The sequence below is a fragment of the Eleutherodactylus coqui genome, chromosome 8, assembly GCF_035609145.1.
Source record: "Eleutherodactylus coqui strain aEleCoq1 chromosome 8, aEleCoq1.hap1, whole genome shotgun sequence".
In the NCBI taxonomy this organism is placed as follows: domain Eukaryota; kingdom Metazoa; phylum Chordata; class Amphibia; order Anura; family Eleutherodactylidae; genus Eleutherodactylus; species Eleutherodactylus coqui.
Window position 1 is genome coordinate 17,627,166 of NC_089844.1, and position 14,312 is coordinate 17,641,477.

General features: G+C 42.9%; 1 protein-coding gene across 16 annotated transcripts in view; it reads right to left on the bottom strand.

The window, feature by feature from the left end:
* Window positions 1-14,312, bottom strand: part of NEB (nebulin) — a 232,032-nt gene that overhangs the window by 36,257 nt on the left and 181,463 nt on the right. For 14 of the 16 annotated variants that reach the window (XM_066575214.1, XM_066575209.1, XM_066575208.1 and 11 more), the window contains 8 exons: window positions 14,025-14,135; window positions 12,399-12,509; window positions 11,854-11,955; window positions 11,667-11,771; window positions 8,539-8,637; window positions 4,536-4,646; window positions 2,644-2,748; window positions 1,303-1,407 (listed from right to left, as the gene is read on the bottom strand). In XM_066575214.1, the coding sequence (XP_066431311.1) occupies window positions 1,303-1,407; window positions 2,644-2,748; window positions 4,536-4,646; window positions 8,539-8,637; window positions 11,667-11,771; window positions 11,854-11,955; window positions 12,399-12,509; window positions 14,025-14,135 (849 nt within the window). The remainder of the gene's footprint in view (window positions 1-1,302; window positions 1,408-2,643; window positions 2,749-4,535; window positions 4,647-8,538; window positions 8,638-11,666; window positions 11,772-11,853; window positions 11,956-12,398; window positions 12,510-14,024; window positions 14,136-14,312) is intronic. The other 2 variants (XM_066575217.1, XM_066575212.1) reach the window with 1 other exon arrangement.

A 14,312-nucleotide genomic window follows, 5' to 3' on the forward strand; every position in this document is an offset into this window, starting at 1 on the left:
AGCAAAGTGTAAGACTGAGCAATTTTCTATTTTATTTTTTTCTGTCATTTCCTACCTTTTTTTTAAAGCTGTAAAACCCCTTTAATGATATTTAAAAGACTGTATTCATCAATTTACTAACATTTTAAGTAACCTAAATAGAGAAAACGATAAAATGAATGCTTTATGACTCATACACATAACAGTATTATGAATTTGTCCTACAGACCCGTAGTATGTAGCCTATTGGCCCAAACTGTATCCCCATGTACTTCCGATTCCACACATATGTCGCACATGGAATTTTTTCAACATAGATTCATATGAAAGCAGAACATCCAGAGGGGGATTTGGCAACAGATTACTAAAGGAAAGGGAACCTGTCACCAAGTTTAACCCTTATAAACCAGTGAAAGTATGCTATCAGATCAGTCAGTAGGGTAGCTTTCCCCACATGCATAGATTAAGCTTCAATTAATCTTAAACATCCCACACCGTATGCAGATTAGGTCTGAACAGTCTGATGGGCTGCTGGAGTCTTCAATATTATTACTGCCCTCTTACCTCTGAATGTAGTGGATGATGTTGACTATGCCATCCACAGGCCAGTGCAGACAATGATGTCCCATAAGTCAGACTGGGTCTGGCGTATGCTCAGAGCAGCCTGGCCTGTCGTGGTCAGACTCACCAGATTCCTCTGCGCATGCACCGATCCCATCTGTGAGATGTCATCTATGTCACTTAGAGGCAAGGAGGCTAGACTAAACTAAAGACTGTGGCCGGCTGGAACGCTCCAGTATGCCCACTGCACCATGCAGACCTCATTTTCATATGGCCCAGGGGATTTACAATTTCATTTTCAAAAGTATGCCGTGCTAATGGAGCATAATTAGAGATGAGCGAGCGTACTCGGAAAAGCACTACTCGCTCGAGTAATTTGCTTTATCCGAGTATCGCTGTGCTCGTCCCTGAAATTCGGGTGCCGGCACGGAGTGGGGAGCTGCAGGGGAGAGCGGGGAGGAACGGAGGTAAGTTCTTTCTCTCCCTCTCTCCCGCCCGCTCCCCCCCGCTGCGACTCACCTGTCAGCCGCAGCGGCACCCGAATCTTCAGACCCGAGCACAGCGATACTCGGATAAAGCACATTACTCGAGCGAGTAGTGCTTTTCCGAGTACGCTCGCTCATCTCTAAGCATAATGTATATAGGTTCAGAATGCCCCTAGTTCATTAGGGTCCAACCTGGTAACGGGTTTCCTTTAAATCCACGCAACAAATCATAAATAGAATTTACAAACAGTATTAAGCTATGGAGTGTGTAACTTACTATGCTCTGCAGTTCTGTTGCCTCCTTCACATGAACTTGCTCAAGTGTATCAGGCACCATTTGGTAGTGACCCTTACTCTTCTGATATTCGTTCTTGTAGCGGTACTGAAGGGAAGTGTCAAAAACCGCCTCAATCATAGCCTAATACGTTATTAGTCTACTATTGGATCCAAGGTTATTTTACAGAATGTGACTAAGGAAATCCCAGATTAAAGTGAAATAATAATAATATTAGTACCAACAATAATCTTTATTTATACAACTTATTCCGCAGCGTTTACTATAGTAAAACATACCCCAAATGCATATTCACGGACTCAGCTATTAGTATAAAGTAAAGTAACCCTAGCTCTTTCATGATCCTTTAGTCGTCAGTTATACGATCTACATTAAATGGCTGAATCCTGCTAAAAATATATAAAAATATTAATAATTTTTTTTTTAAACTTCATAAAATTGTAAATGATATATTTTTGTAAACATTATATTTGTGTGGAATTTAATAAATCAAACCAGAATTAAGGTTATGAAAAATGACAATGTTAAGATTCTAAATTATTAGATCAATAGGTTACTTTTTTTAAAATTATCAAGAATTATTAATGACTAGATTACTGTATATACTGGTTGTTATCGGATATTTAATATATTTCAGCCTGGTTAGTTTATCTGGATGAATAAAAGAATGAAAAGTGTCAAAGGGGCGGAGAAAAAGCTGAACTGAAATCTGTTCAACATTGTATAAAAACATACAGTACAAACGTCATCCCCGCCTCACTCGATCCCCACAGCTCCTATTCCCACAGTGCCCAGTCCCCCAGCAATGACATCCCACCACAGGCACATGACACCGCTGCAGCCAATCACAGTTGTATTTCACTTTGGATGCATTGCTCACATGTCCCTGTGACGGGGCGCCATCGCTGAAGCCTGAAGAAGAGTGCAGGGGGGACCGGGCTCCATCGGAACGGGATGAGCAGGACTTTTTGTTACGTTTTTATATGTAATCTTTTCTCCTCTGACCGCCCCTTTAAGGACTATTTCAATTAGCTGTTAGCTCTGACCACTAGGAAGATATATTAATGATAGTTTTGGACCTAAAAGAAATACATGGTGTTAAAAGATGGAGATTCACTTTAAGTTTAATGAGCTGAGTGATATTAATATCTAGTAATGAGTTGGATGGAATTTAAGTCAGTCAATAAGGAAAGGAAAGGAAAGGATAGCTACCAAGTGATGCCCAAAGATAGAAAGCAAACAATTAGCTTCTATTGGTTATTGCAGGAAGAAACAGAAGTGAGAATTATGAGGTTACGGCGTTATTTTTGGTACAGGACTTACTTCACTTGCTAGTTTGCTGGTACCGGTGATATGTTGCATGTTCAAGGATTCCGCCATATCGGTCACTGGTTTGTGGAGCTTCTTAAGGTCAGCTTTATATTTAATCTGCAACCGAAAAACATTTGTCAGCCTGAAACATGTATAATACTAAAAAATAAATAAAGGGCAAAAATATATTTTTTTAAATTAGCAATAAACTATTTTTAAAGGGATTTTTTGGGACTGCCTCAGAAATGTATTAAGTTAAGAAAAACCACATACTCACCTGGTTCAGCAATGCCCCGTCAAGCACGGGAGCCTCAGTACTCACCACTTGGAACCTGGAAGAAGCCGATGGGCAGTCACATCCCATTCATTGTGCACATGACCGCCCAGCCAATCACAGGTCTTGGCAGTGCTTGGAACCAGAAGATAATAAGGGGGTCACGCAGGCCTGGATTATCATTGGTCACCTGGAGTATTGGCTCCAGCTCCCTGATATAGTCCCTATGGAGGGCCCAGGCTGCTCACTCTCCGGCAGGCTGAGGGAAGTGGCCAAACTGGTGAGAAGCAATTATGCCCCTTTTTGCACTGGTGAGAAAAAACTACATACCTGTTTCGGTCCACCAAGCCTCTCCAGTCTTCTTTCTACTTTGGGGTAAGTGTAAGGACACATGACTAGCACTGGCCAATCTCTGGTCCCAGACTCTGAAATCAGGGATTGGGTGCAGCGGTCACATGTCTGGCACATACATGTTGCCCGAAAGTAAGAAGATGCAGTATGGAGTAGCTTGGAGGAACAAAAATGTAGTTTTTTCCCACTAGAACAGAAAGGGGGATTTTTATGCGGAGGCAGAAAGAGGTATAATTACTGACAGCAAGGGGTTGGATCATTTATGGGGGCTAAAAAGGAAGATGATTATTTATGAAGGTAGTGAAGAGACATTATTAACTGGGGGGGGAGTGATATTATTTATTCTAGGGGCAAAAAGGGGCATTATTACCTGGGGGGGGGGGGGGGGGGCAAAAAAGGCGGCACTACTACTTATGGGGGCACAATGGGAGGCATAAATTATGAGAGCAAAAAAGATGTCATTATTAATTATAGGGACAGAGAAGGTGGAATTATCACCTACGAGGCCAGAAGAAGTGACATTACTAAGTATGAAAGCAGGAAAGGGGCATTAGACAGAAAAAGCATTATTATTGATGGGGCTTAAAACAGGGTACTTTTACTGTGTGCGGGGCATTAACTACTATCTGGGGCACTAGGTATTGTGCAGAGTTGAGGAAAACATAGGGAGGGTGATTGAAAAGTATGGAGTCAAAGATGTCTGTGTGAAATTCTGCAGAGACTAGGTGTGGTTGGGAGAAGTCCTCATAGCTGTCTGGGCCCGGATAGAGAAGAAAAAGAACAACATCAGCCAGAGATGATGATGCCACGTGTGATCAGTGGAGGTAATTGCAGTGTATGGGGCACCCCATACACATGGGAGTGTGTGGTATTTCTTAATTTTTTACATTTCTGAGCCAGCTAACTTTAGCCTTTTAGACTTTTTTAAGTCACGGAAAACCCCTTCAAATAGCATCAGACACCCATAGCAACCAATCAAGGCTCAGCAAGGTTTGTTGAAAGGTCAGGCCTTGACTTGTAGGGAAGTCACCTTCCAATAGGTGGCGCTGTGGAGGTACTTTTCCAATAGGTGGTGCTGTGGAGGTACTTTTCCATCTACTATTTACATACTTTTTTTTCTGGAGAGCATTACATGGCCTGTATGAACTATCTATGCCAATTTGGTGCACAAGAAGACTCTTTATTCCCTTAGCCCCATTTGAAAAAGGAGATAAGCAGCAAGACCGGTTTTCTCATACACGAGAAGTGGTCGCATAATTATTAGCATCCGATGATTTACCTCGCTAGCAAGTATATTTGCATCTTTGAAAGTCTGGTAACATTTGGCCTCCTTGAGGTCATACTGAGGCTTCTTGCCCTTGTCTTTCGAAAAGCTTTCCTTGTACTTCACCTGTTGGAAGATATGACAAATATGACATGAATAATGACAATGGAGTGAAGATTCCAACACGATGCGGAGACAGAAAGACTAAAGGGAGCAGTAATAATAACCAGTCAGGAAAGTAAACCGTAACCATTCTTGCAGACGCATGCTCCAAAATATATATCACCGAAAAGAGGCAAAAATTATCTGCAGATTTTATGCCAAAATTTGAGCAGTAAATCAACTGGAAAAACTCAATTTCTGTTCTCGAAAGCTTTTCAAAAATGTTGGCATGAAATGCTGAGGTCTACTTGGTTGTGTCCATTCACGTACAAGCATGCACATTCTGTGGTATTTCAGACCATGGAGGGCATGCATCAGATGTGCGCAGTATATGGTAGAAGTTGGAGTTTCCCAACAGCTTGAGAACCACAACTTGGTTGCCACTGCATTACACAGTCCTTTAATCATGCCTGAACCTACCACAAACTAATTTATATCGAACTTATAAGGGTAAATACAATCAATGAACATGTGGCTATGCAGAACGCTTTCTGTTGGTTTCCTCTTCGGACTCCAGCATGCACAAGGGGCTCTATAAATCGTTGCTGCTTTGCCGTCAATTCGGCTTACAAATAGGCAGTTTCCCATTAAAACCTCCTACAGCAAAAATTTTACTCAATAGTATTGAGGCCTCACTCATGGGCATACTGTACCCATATTGAACTGTTTGTAGTCCAGATGGAACCCTTGGATCCCCACAATTTTACCAAACCAAACAGGAGAGCCCCAGCAGGGAGGCGGAAACACAGTTGGTGGCTTTGAAGCGTTTTTGGTAAAGGCAATGCACTTTGGTGGTGAAAGGCATCGTTCTCGGGCCGTATCATTTCAGCACCAAAATGCGTAGCCTTCCCCAATGAAACTTCAAAACCACCCGCTGGGTTTCTCCTCTTTGTTGGGGATCTTGTCAAGCAGCGCTGTTCCTCTTGTTGCTTTCAACCTGACTTATACACTTAAAATATGAAGTGGCCAATAGTCTGTGAGATCATCCATATGAATGTTCCCACCACCTATATTAAAGATTCTAAATTCTATGGCCATGGACTGGAGTAAAAAAAAAAGTTAATTATACTTACCTGCTTTTACCCCGTCTGGCACAGCAGTCTCGGTCACCTCCACTACGAACCCGGAAGAATCTGGTAGCAGTCCCATGCACAATGAATGGTACATGACCACTACCAGCTTCTTCCAGATCCATGTGGTGGTGACCAGGGCTTGTGCTGCATGGGAGGACCTTAAGGAGGTGAGTAGGACTGGTTTCTTTATTTTACAACACTTGCACAAAGTGGCTTGATTGCCAGATTCAGCCAACTATCTGACCATTTGCAATTTTTCGCCCCAGCCCAGCTAAAATTTTAAAACCTGGCCAACTGCTTTTCTGGAAGACAGAAGTCTGCCATTGACTGTCACAAATGAATGTTTGCACTAATTTCGAAACTGACAGTCAACTGAAATGTCCAAAATCAGCTATTTTGGACGACTTTTCTTCCAAGTGTATGACCAGCATTTTAGCGCTGTAAGTTCAGGTCAGTGGAACCACGGGAGGTCCATCTGGTGTTAATGTGCCCATACACCAATAATAACTGTAGCCTGAACACATGTTCGGCCAACAACCGTTTCTCCCATCTCCCCCGCACTCATGATTCATGTATTTTGAATGGGCAGAAAGGAGTTAATGCCATCATTCCCCTCTGGCAACTGCTTTCCTCCGGGGAGAATAACAGAATCAGGCATTGAAGTTCATCACATATGACAGTCTTCTAGTCCTCTTCTTGGAGAGTTTACCCTAATGTATATGAGGGCCTAAGACCCCATTTACACTGAAAGATGATCGCTCAAAAATCGCTCAAAGAACAGTTTGAGTGACAGTTTTAAGTGATCATCTTTGCATAGTCTATAGTAGCTAATTAGCTACTAAAGACCTATGCTGGCAGAACGCTCAGCGAACAATACAGCTGTTTTGCATAAGCAACCAGCTGCATTGTTCTCCGTGAGTACAGCTCGCGTCCCGCTGTGAACTACCAGTGGGACACGAGCTGAAAGAATCTTATCAGCGCTGCCGACTGTGATAACAGCCTGCACCGCTGATAAGAGTTCATTGCTCAATTCTAGAAAACTAGAATTGAGCGAGGAACGAATCCTGCACGAAAACTGCATGATGTCCATGCATTTAGATGCAATAGTTATCGCTCAAAAGACAGCTTTGAGCGAATTTTGAGCAAAAATTGTTGTGTCTAAATGGGCAGGTGCCAAACAAACGTTCATTGAGCTGCATCTGTTTGTTTAACATACCAAACATATGCTATTTGCATAGCCTATTGCCTTCTAACGACTGCCAGGCTATACACATAGCATACAATAACTAGGCTGCACCATTCAGGTTAAAGATTGCTATATCTGTACATATAAGTGCTGGGCTGTAGATATTGTGTAGGTTGCCAACTTACTAATATAATGTAATTAACAGTTTACTGCCATTTTTGTTTTATGAAGCTACGCCCCTTTGCCAAAAAAGTCTTCTTCCTGATAGTACTGCCACTCCATCCTGCAAAATACGACCTTATCCATCAGTGCCTCTTGCTATGCGCCTGTTTCCTGCTCATCCGGTGCAGACACGGTGAGTCTCAATGGGGAGGCACTGATTGATGGGGCGTGGGATTGCATCCCATGCCCCTCCATCGGTGGACATATTCAGGATGGAGCGGTGGTGCTGTCAGGATGAAGACGTCTGTGGCAAATGGGCTTTATAAAACAAGAGAATGGCGGAGACCAACTAATTACATTGTATTAGTAAGTTGCCAACATACACAACATCTGCTGCCCTGCGCTTATTACATATAATGTGGAGAACCCCTTAACATCCGGATTACAAATAGTACAATAGGCGTACAATATTGAGGTCTTAGGATGGATTTACCTTTTCCATTTTAGCTGCTGTTTTTGCAGTTTTATTTTTTCCATTTTTTTTGTTTGCTTTAATTATACCTTTTTTAAAGGGCCAGTCTGGTGAAGACACATTTTTCAATCCCTGCCACGCTCAACTGATTGCCTGTCACACTCTGGTGGTCTCCTCTGTGTACTGCAGCCACTTCCATGCAGTGCAGCCCCCTGTTTGATGATGATCTGGCACTATCTTGTGGCTGACATTTTTTACTTTCAGTTTTGACATCTATCCCATAATGCATCAGCACACTTTACACTTCTGCCTGCAGGGAGGACAGTTTAAGTATCATTACCTTCTTTATTCACCTAAATAAGCTACAGCCCATAAGTATACAGTCAGGAGGATGAGCTGTGATCTCCTCTATTATAACCGTGTGCCAGGAGCTGTGAGATCATCAGCAGTAACAATGATAAGAGTGTCTGTGTCCCCTTCTAGGCAGTTTCTATGGTAGATCCATGTAATAGCATCACACAGCCTGAGAATCTGACAAGAAACTAAACACTAAGTAGATCTGAGCTGGTCAGAGTTCAGATCACATGACCATCTGAGAAGGAAGGGGCCGGGAGTTCAAGACAAAAAGAAATAACTAACTGAGGGAACACTAGCTCCCTTATATATACTGGGGGGGGGGGGGGAGCTATATAATGAATTCTAACAAATCACCAGAGTGGCCCTTTAAAATGACAGTAAAGGATGGAAGCACACAGGAATCTGGCCTGATGCAATCTAATACGCAGGTTACTGGTTTGTTTTTTAATCCATTCGATCCGACTTTCATCACGTTTTAAGGAGAAAACTGCCATTTAAATGATTTCATTTAAAAAATCTTACATGGAAATTGTCTTCATTTAAAAAAAAAAAAACGGAGCGCAGGCCATGCCCCATACAAGTCACTGCCGAACATGCTCATCTTACATCACTAGTCAGATGATTAGCTTTCTTAAGTGTCCGCATGATGGGAGTGTCATAAGACGCCGCTCCGTGGCCCCACATCTTTCCTTTGGTATACTCAGCCTACAATGTGCAGCAAAAGATGGGATTAGCGAAGCATGTGAGGTCTCCTCTGCGAGGGTTTGCAGCTCCCCCAATAGGGATGGAAACAAGGTTACGGTAATACAAGATGAAGCAGAAGGGTCACATGGGTTTTACAATGGACTGTGCAGCAGATTCCCCGAGGATCTCACCCTATGCAGAGTACAATCTGCTGTTGAGCAGCGCTCACATCTAGCTGATTTGCTGCAGAATCCACAGCTGAAGAAATCCGCAGAAAATCTGCACCAACGTTTTTGTCACAATCTGACTATTTGGTGCAGAAACTGTTGTGGGTTTTAGATTTGCAGCAATTTAAATGCAATTGAAGTGGTGAAATCCGCACAAAAATCCATGATGGAATCTGCATAAAATCGATGTGGATTTGCTGCAGATTCTTTCAGCTGTCAAAAATATATAGCAAGTCAGCTAGGTGTAAACACACCCTAAGGCTCCTGCACACGGGCGTATCTGCGCTTCATATTACACGTGTGATACGGACAGCATGAACCCATTGATTTGTGCTGGGGTATTCACAAGCGCATTTTTCACATGATACATTCACTGCGTATTTACACATGAAGGGCGGTGTCAGCCACAACTACGATCGCCGCCACGGAGGGTAGTTGCCCCTGAATGAGGGGAATTTCCTCCCCTTCATTGGCTTTTCAAACTTCACACCAGAGCAAAGGAGTTTGAGAAAAACAGCGGGGGGATAGGCGCCGCCCGATCCTCCCCACAAGTAGTACTCCCTGGGGCGGGTCCTGTCTTTTATCAGCCGTACAATTAACGGGTGAGAATCTCGCTAGAGAAAAAAACCCACTGAAATCCATTAAAGTCATTGGTTTTGTTTTGTCCCGTAATGCGGCCATCATTAGAGGAGAAAGCCGCCCGAAGACAGGAGAAATCTATGGGACCTTCTTGCTTTTGTGAAAAACGTTGTGAATCCACGTGCAGAAGAAACGCAAGAAGGACCATCCGCCTTCCAAAAAAAAAAAAAACGTGATAGAAAGTAATTTAAAAAGTTGCAAAAAATTAAGACCTCCCACATTTGGTGACGAAATGTTTGGGTCGTGGTAGGTGGCGACGCAAATACAATTTTTTTCCTAAAAAGGATTTTTATTGTTCCAAAATAGTGACAAAAAAATATATAATTTTGGTATTTCCATAATCGTATTGACCCAAAGAAAAAATTTAGCATGTTACTTATACCGCATGGTAAGTGCAAGTTTTAAAAATACAATGCAAAAATTGCTGTTTCTTGTCTAGCTGTCTAGCAAAAAAATGGAAAAAAAAAAACAAATTCAAAAAGTTGTAGGTACCCCAAAATGGTAGCAATAAAAACTACGACCCATCCCGTAAAAAGCAATCCCTCAGATAGCTTCATTGGTAAAAAATAAAAATGTTCTGCATCTTGGAATGCGGCAATGCAAGTGTTAAAGTGTTTTTATTGTAGAAAAATAGTAACACATAAAAAATACATAAATCTGGTATCGCCGCCGTCGTATTGAGCCGCAGAATAAACGTAACACTTCATTTATTTATTTTCAGAACCTAAGAAAACAACGAAGAAATTTCATTTTTTTCCCATCCTCTCCAAAAATAATCAATAATAATATATGTACCCCAAAGTGGTACCATTAGAAGATACAACTCATCTGGCAAAAAACGAGGCCTCATATGGCTATGCTGAGGAAAAAATAAAAATTGTTACGGTTCTTGGAATGTAACGATGTAAAAAGGAAAAAACTATTGCCTGGTCATAAGGGCTCAGTCAGACGAGCACGTTTTTTTTGCGCATCTATTTGCGCAAAAAAAGGGGTTCCACGCATGTTTAAAATGCACGTGACTGAAACTCCGGACCCAATGCTTTCAATGGGGCCGGCGCTACTGCCGCCTCATTGAAAGCAATGGGATGCAGGCAACCCCCGCAGTGATGTTCGGGGAAGGGCTTAAAATATAAGCCCTTCCCTAAAAATCATCCTTAGGTGCTGTAAAAAATGAAAAAAAATGTGCATCACATTCCGCCACTTTCGTGGCTCCGGCACATCTTCTTACTGGCTCCCCAGCACTGCTCTGAAGCGCTTTCCACTAGTGTGGGATTTAAAAATCCCTGCCTCCTGAAAGTGCTGGGTCCGATTGACTGAGCGCTCAGCCAATCGCAGGCAGCGCTCAGCCATTCATTGAATGACAGCTGAGCGCTGCCTGTGATTGGTCTCAGTGCTCAGCCAATCACAGGCAGCGCTCAGCCATTGACTGAATTTTTAAATCCCCGGCCAGCAGAAAGTGCTTCAGAGCAGTGCTGGGGAGCCAGCAAGAAGACATGCCAGAACACCGACAGCGGTGGAAGGTGATGTACATTTTTTTTTACAGCAACAAGGGATGATTTTCAGGGAAGGGCTTATATTGAAAGCAATGGGCACGGAGCTTCAGTCACGCACATTTTAAACATGCGTTGAGCGTTTTTTTTTTTCTTGCACATAGATACGCAAAAAAAAAATAACGCTCATCTGACTGAACCCTTAGGCCTCAGTCACACGGGCGCATCGGCGCCCGTGTTACTGCAGGAAGGAGACGGCCGTACCTGAAAACGGCCGTCTCTCTGTAGCGCTGGAGGAAAGAACATGTGACCAGCTTCATTGCCGGTCATGTGTTCTTTCATCAGCGCTGGAGAGAGACGGCTATTTTCAGGTACGGCCGTCTTCTGTCAGTCACACGGGCGCATCGGGGCTGGTGTGCGGGTGTCGATGCGCCCGTGTGACTGAACCCTTAATGTGCAAAATGAGCCAGTCACTGAGGGGTTAAAATTCTCATGAATTACATTTATGAAGCATAGTTATGTCTATTATCTGGCAGGGGAGTCGTGTACAATATGTGTGCCCCAGATAGTTTAGATTTAGTTTTGTTTTTACAGACGAGGCTTCTCTATTAGGTTAATACTATATGTCTAGTTGGGGTTATTACTATATTTCTCCATTAGGTTATTACTATATTCATGCCCCATTCGGTCTTACTTGGCTTGTAAGTTTGGATACTTCTTGGGCTAATTCAATGTCTGGTCGTCCCAGGACGGTGATACCGCGGCCGGCTTCTTCCTTAGCCTTAGCTTTGTACTGGATCTAAAGGAAACATTGGGCAGGTCATATTATGTAGCGCATATTCAATGCTTTATCATTTATTTCATAAGAACTGGGTACTTACATCGCTGACCAGCTTGGCCACCTGGGTTGCTTTCTGAATGTCGGGTCTATCAGCAATGGAGGTGTAATTGAGATTAGCCTTAGCATCTTTCTTGTATGACACCTGCAATTAGAATTTAGGGATTATTTTTCCATATTTAGTTTTTTATATGAAAGTGAAAATATTATAAACTATGAGTCAACTTTTATACACTTTTTTAGCAACATTGTCTGAATAAGGACCCCCACAAGAGATCTGGAGGCCTCCTTTATGTGGCCTCCTCTGTTTTGGCCTCATGTAGCTGCTACTAGGTCACTCATGTCTCCATAATTTTGACCTGTAAAGACTTTATGTGCAGCTACAATGGAGCACGGCGTGTGGAAAGGTGTGTATGACCAATGGACCTTGCACTGCTGGTGTACTGAACCATGGCTTCATCGGGGCTCATTCATATAACACTAAAGTGGAATGGACCCTTACTGACGATGTATCTTCTTAATCTTTAATGACCTAAACATAACAGCATCCACTTCATGTAGCACGTTGTACCAGACTGATTTACTCACATTACTTTGAGCCTTGGCAACATCCATCGCGTGTTTCACATCAGGTGGTTCCTGCATGATGGCGTAGTTGGATTTGCCTCTCTCCTTCTGGAACTTTTCTTTATATTGGTTCTAAAAATATTGCATAATTCACACAGATTATTTGTGAACTTTATAAATATACAGCAGCCAATTTAAGGTGGTTTTCTAGGAAATGGACAAATGGCCGACGTCTGTGCACCCTGTGAGATACCGTCTTACAGTGTAACTAGGACAGGTTGATGGGACCTAGGAAACAGCTCCAGCACCACATCATTCGTTTCTGTCAGATTGACAGGAAGGGACAGTGGAGTGTTAGGGTCCACCTACCCACCTGCAGCTTTGCCAAGCAACCCACTGAGGTCTCAATTTATGGTTGGCTATTGTATATAAGATTTGGCATACATGGATCGCGATTAGTACAGGGTTGATCTGGTCCACCAGAGGATTTTAGGATTCTTCAGTGGACCCAAACTCATAGGGTGACTTTGGAGCCAGTCATTTGCCACTACAGTCAATGTTTTATAATCTATTAGACCTTATTGATGATATGCCCTGTGTGTGCAATGATAACAAGGAGGTTAAAATACATATATTCAGTATAGATGGTGGGAGGTTCTGGTGAATCAGTTCCCCTGGTAGGCCCAAGGTACCCCCCAGTTCAACACTGTTTTTTTTGTGGCTGATCCTGTAACTGGTTAGATGCTTAAAGAGGACCTTTGATCAGCGAAGCCAGCTGCATATCTTCGAATTTCTTGATTTTTTTTGGATGCCCCTTCTGTTCCCCTGAAATGACGTCTGTTAGCTACGCCTCTTAGCGTTTAGCCAAGTGTGTGGTCTCCTCCACTCACTCTTCATTGATGTTGTCAGGTTCCCGGTGATGTTATCCATCAACAGTTGTCTGTTTTATAGTTTCCCTTTCCCTTTCTATAATTTTTTTAAACAAGGACCCTTGACGTGGGTTGTGAGCTCACGTATTTTGGCCAAAATATTGACCAATACCTCGTATTTATCAGTAACATGCAGTGTGGCTTTGGAAGCCCAGGTTGCCAGTGCCGTTCACCCATGAAGTGCAGGGCAACCCGCCGGATTGAAATATTGTGTGATTAATAGGTTGTAAGCCTGCATGGTGCACTACACGTACCATCTGACACCTTGTATTTATTCTTTTGTGTAGTAATAAGCACTAAGCAGCCGCCCCCCTCAGTATAAGGAGGGTTAGTGAGTGGCGGCTCATCAGTGTCCTCACGTGTTAGTTGCTCCTCCATTTAGCAGTCTAGCTGTCTGCATGTTGGGAGATAAGCGGTGTATATGTCTGCCCTCTTGTATCAGAATATCAGCGTGTATATGGCCACGTTTGGGATTATTTTTGCAGTCCTGTAATATGACATTTCCCCTGCAGCAGAAATGTCTCGCTGGCCAAGGGTTCCCACAGCAAACTTAGCTGTTCCTTGAGGGTATGGGGCCCTGGGGCCATCAGCTGATCACCACAGGCCTTGCATTCCAAAAGGGGTGGTATGTTTTGATACAGCCCCTTTAATAACCATAATGCTTTCATAACTTGCACTGTTTATTACAATTACCACTTCTGTAGGCTGTCCCACTCACCGCGCTAACAATCTTAGTCACTTCTTTGACATGAGTGGTTTCGCGTGTCTCAGGCAGGGTTGTAAAGCTGCCATGTGGCAGGTGCTTCTTCACTTCTTCCTTGTATTTGTTCTGGGGGAAAAAATACAGCTTTAGCTTCCGACCGGTCTGTTCTCTGTGTATAAATCCGTATGTAGTGCTGGCGGCATGCAGCTAGAATTCTATAACTCATCAGGTTAGACAATCAGCGTTCCCAGGTACTGATCTATTATGAGATGAGTGGGTGCAGAAGTGTAATGAAAGCTTTGT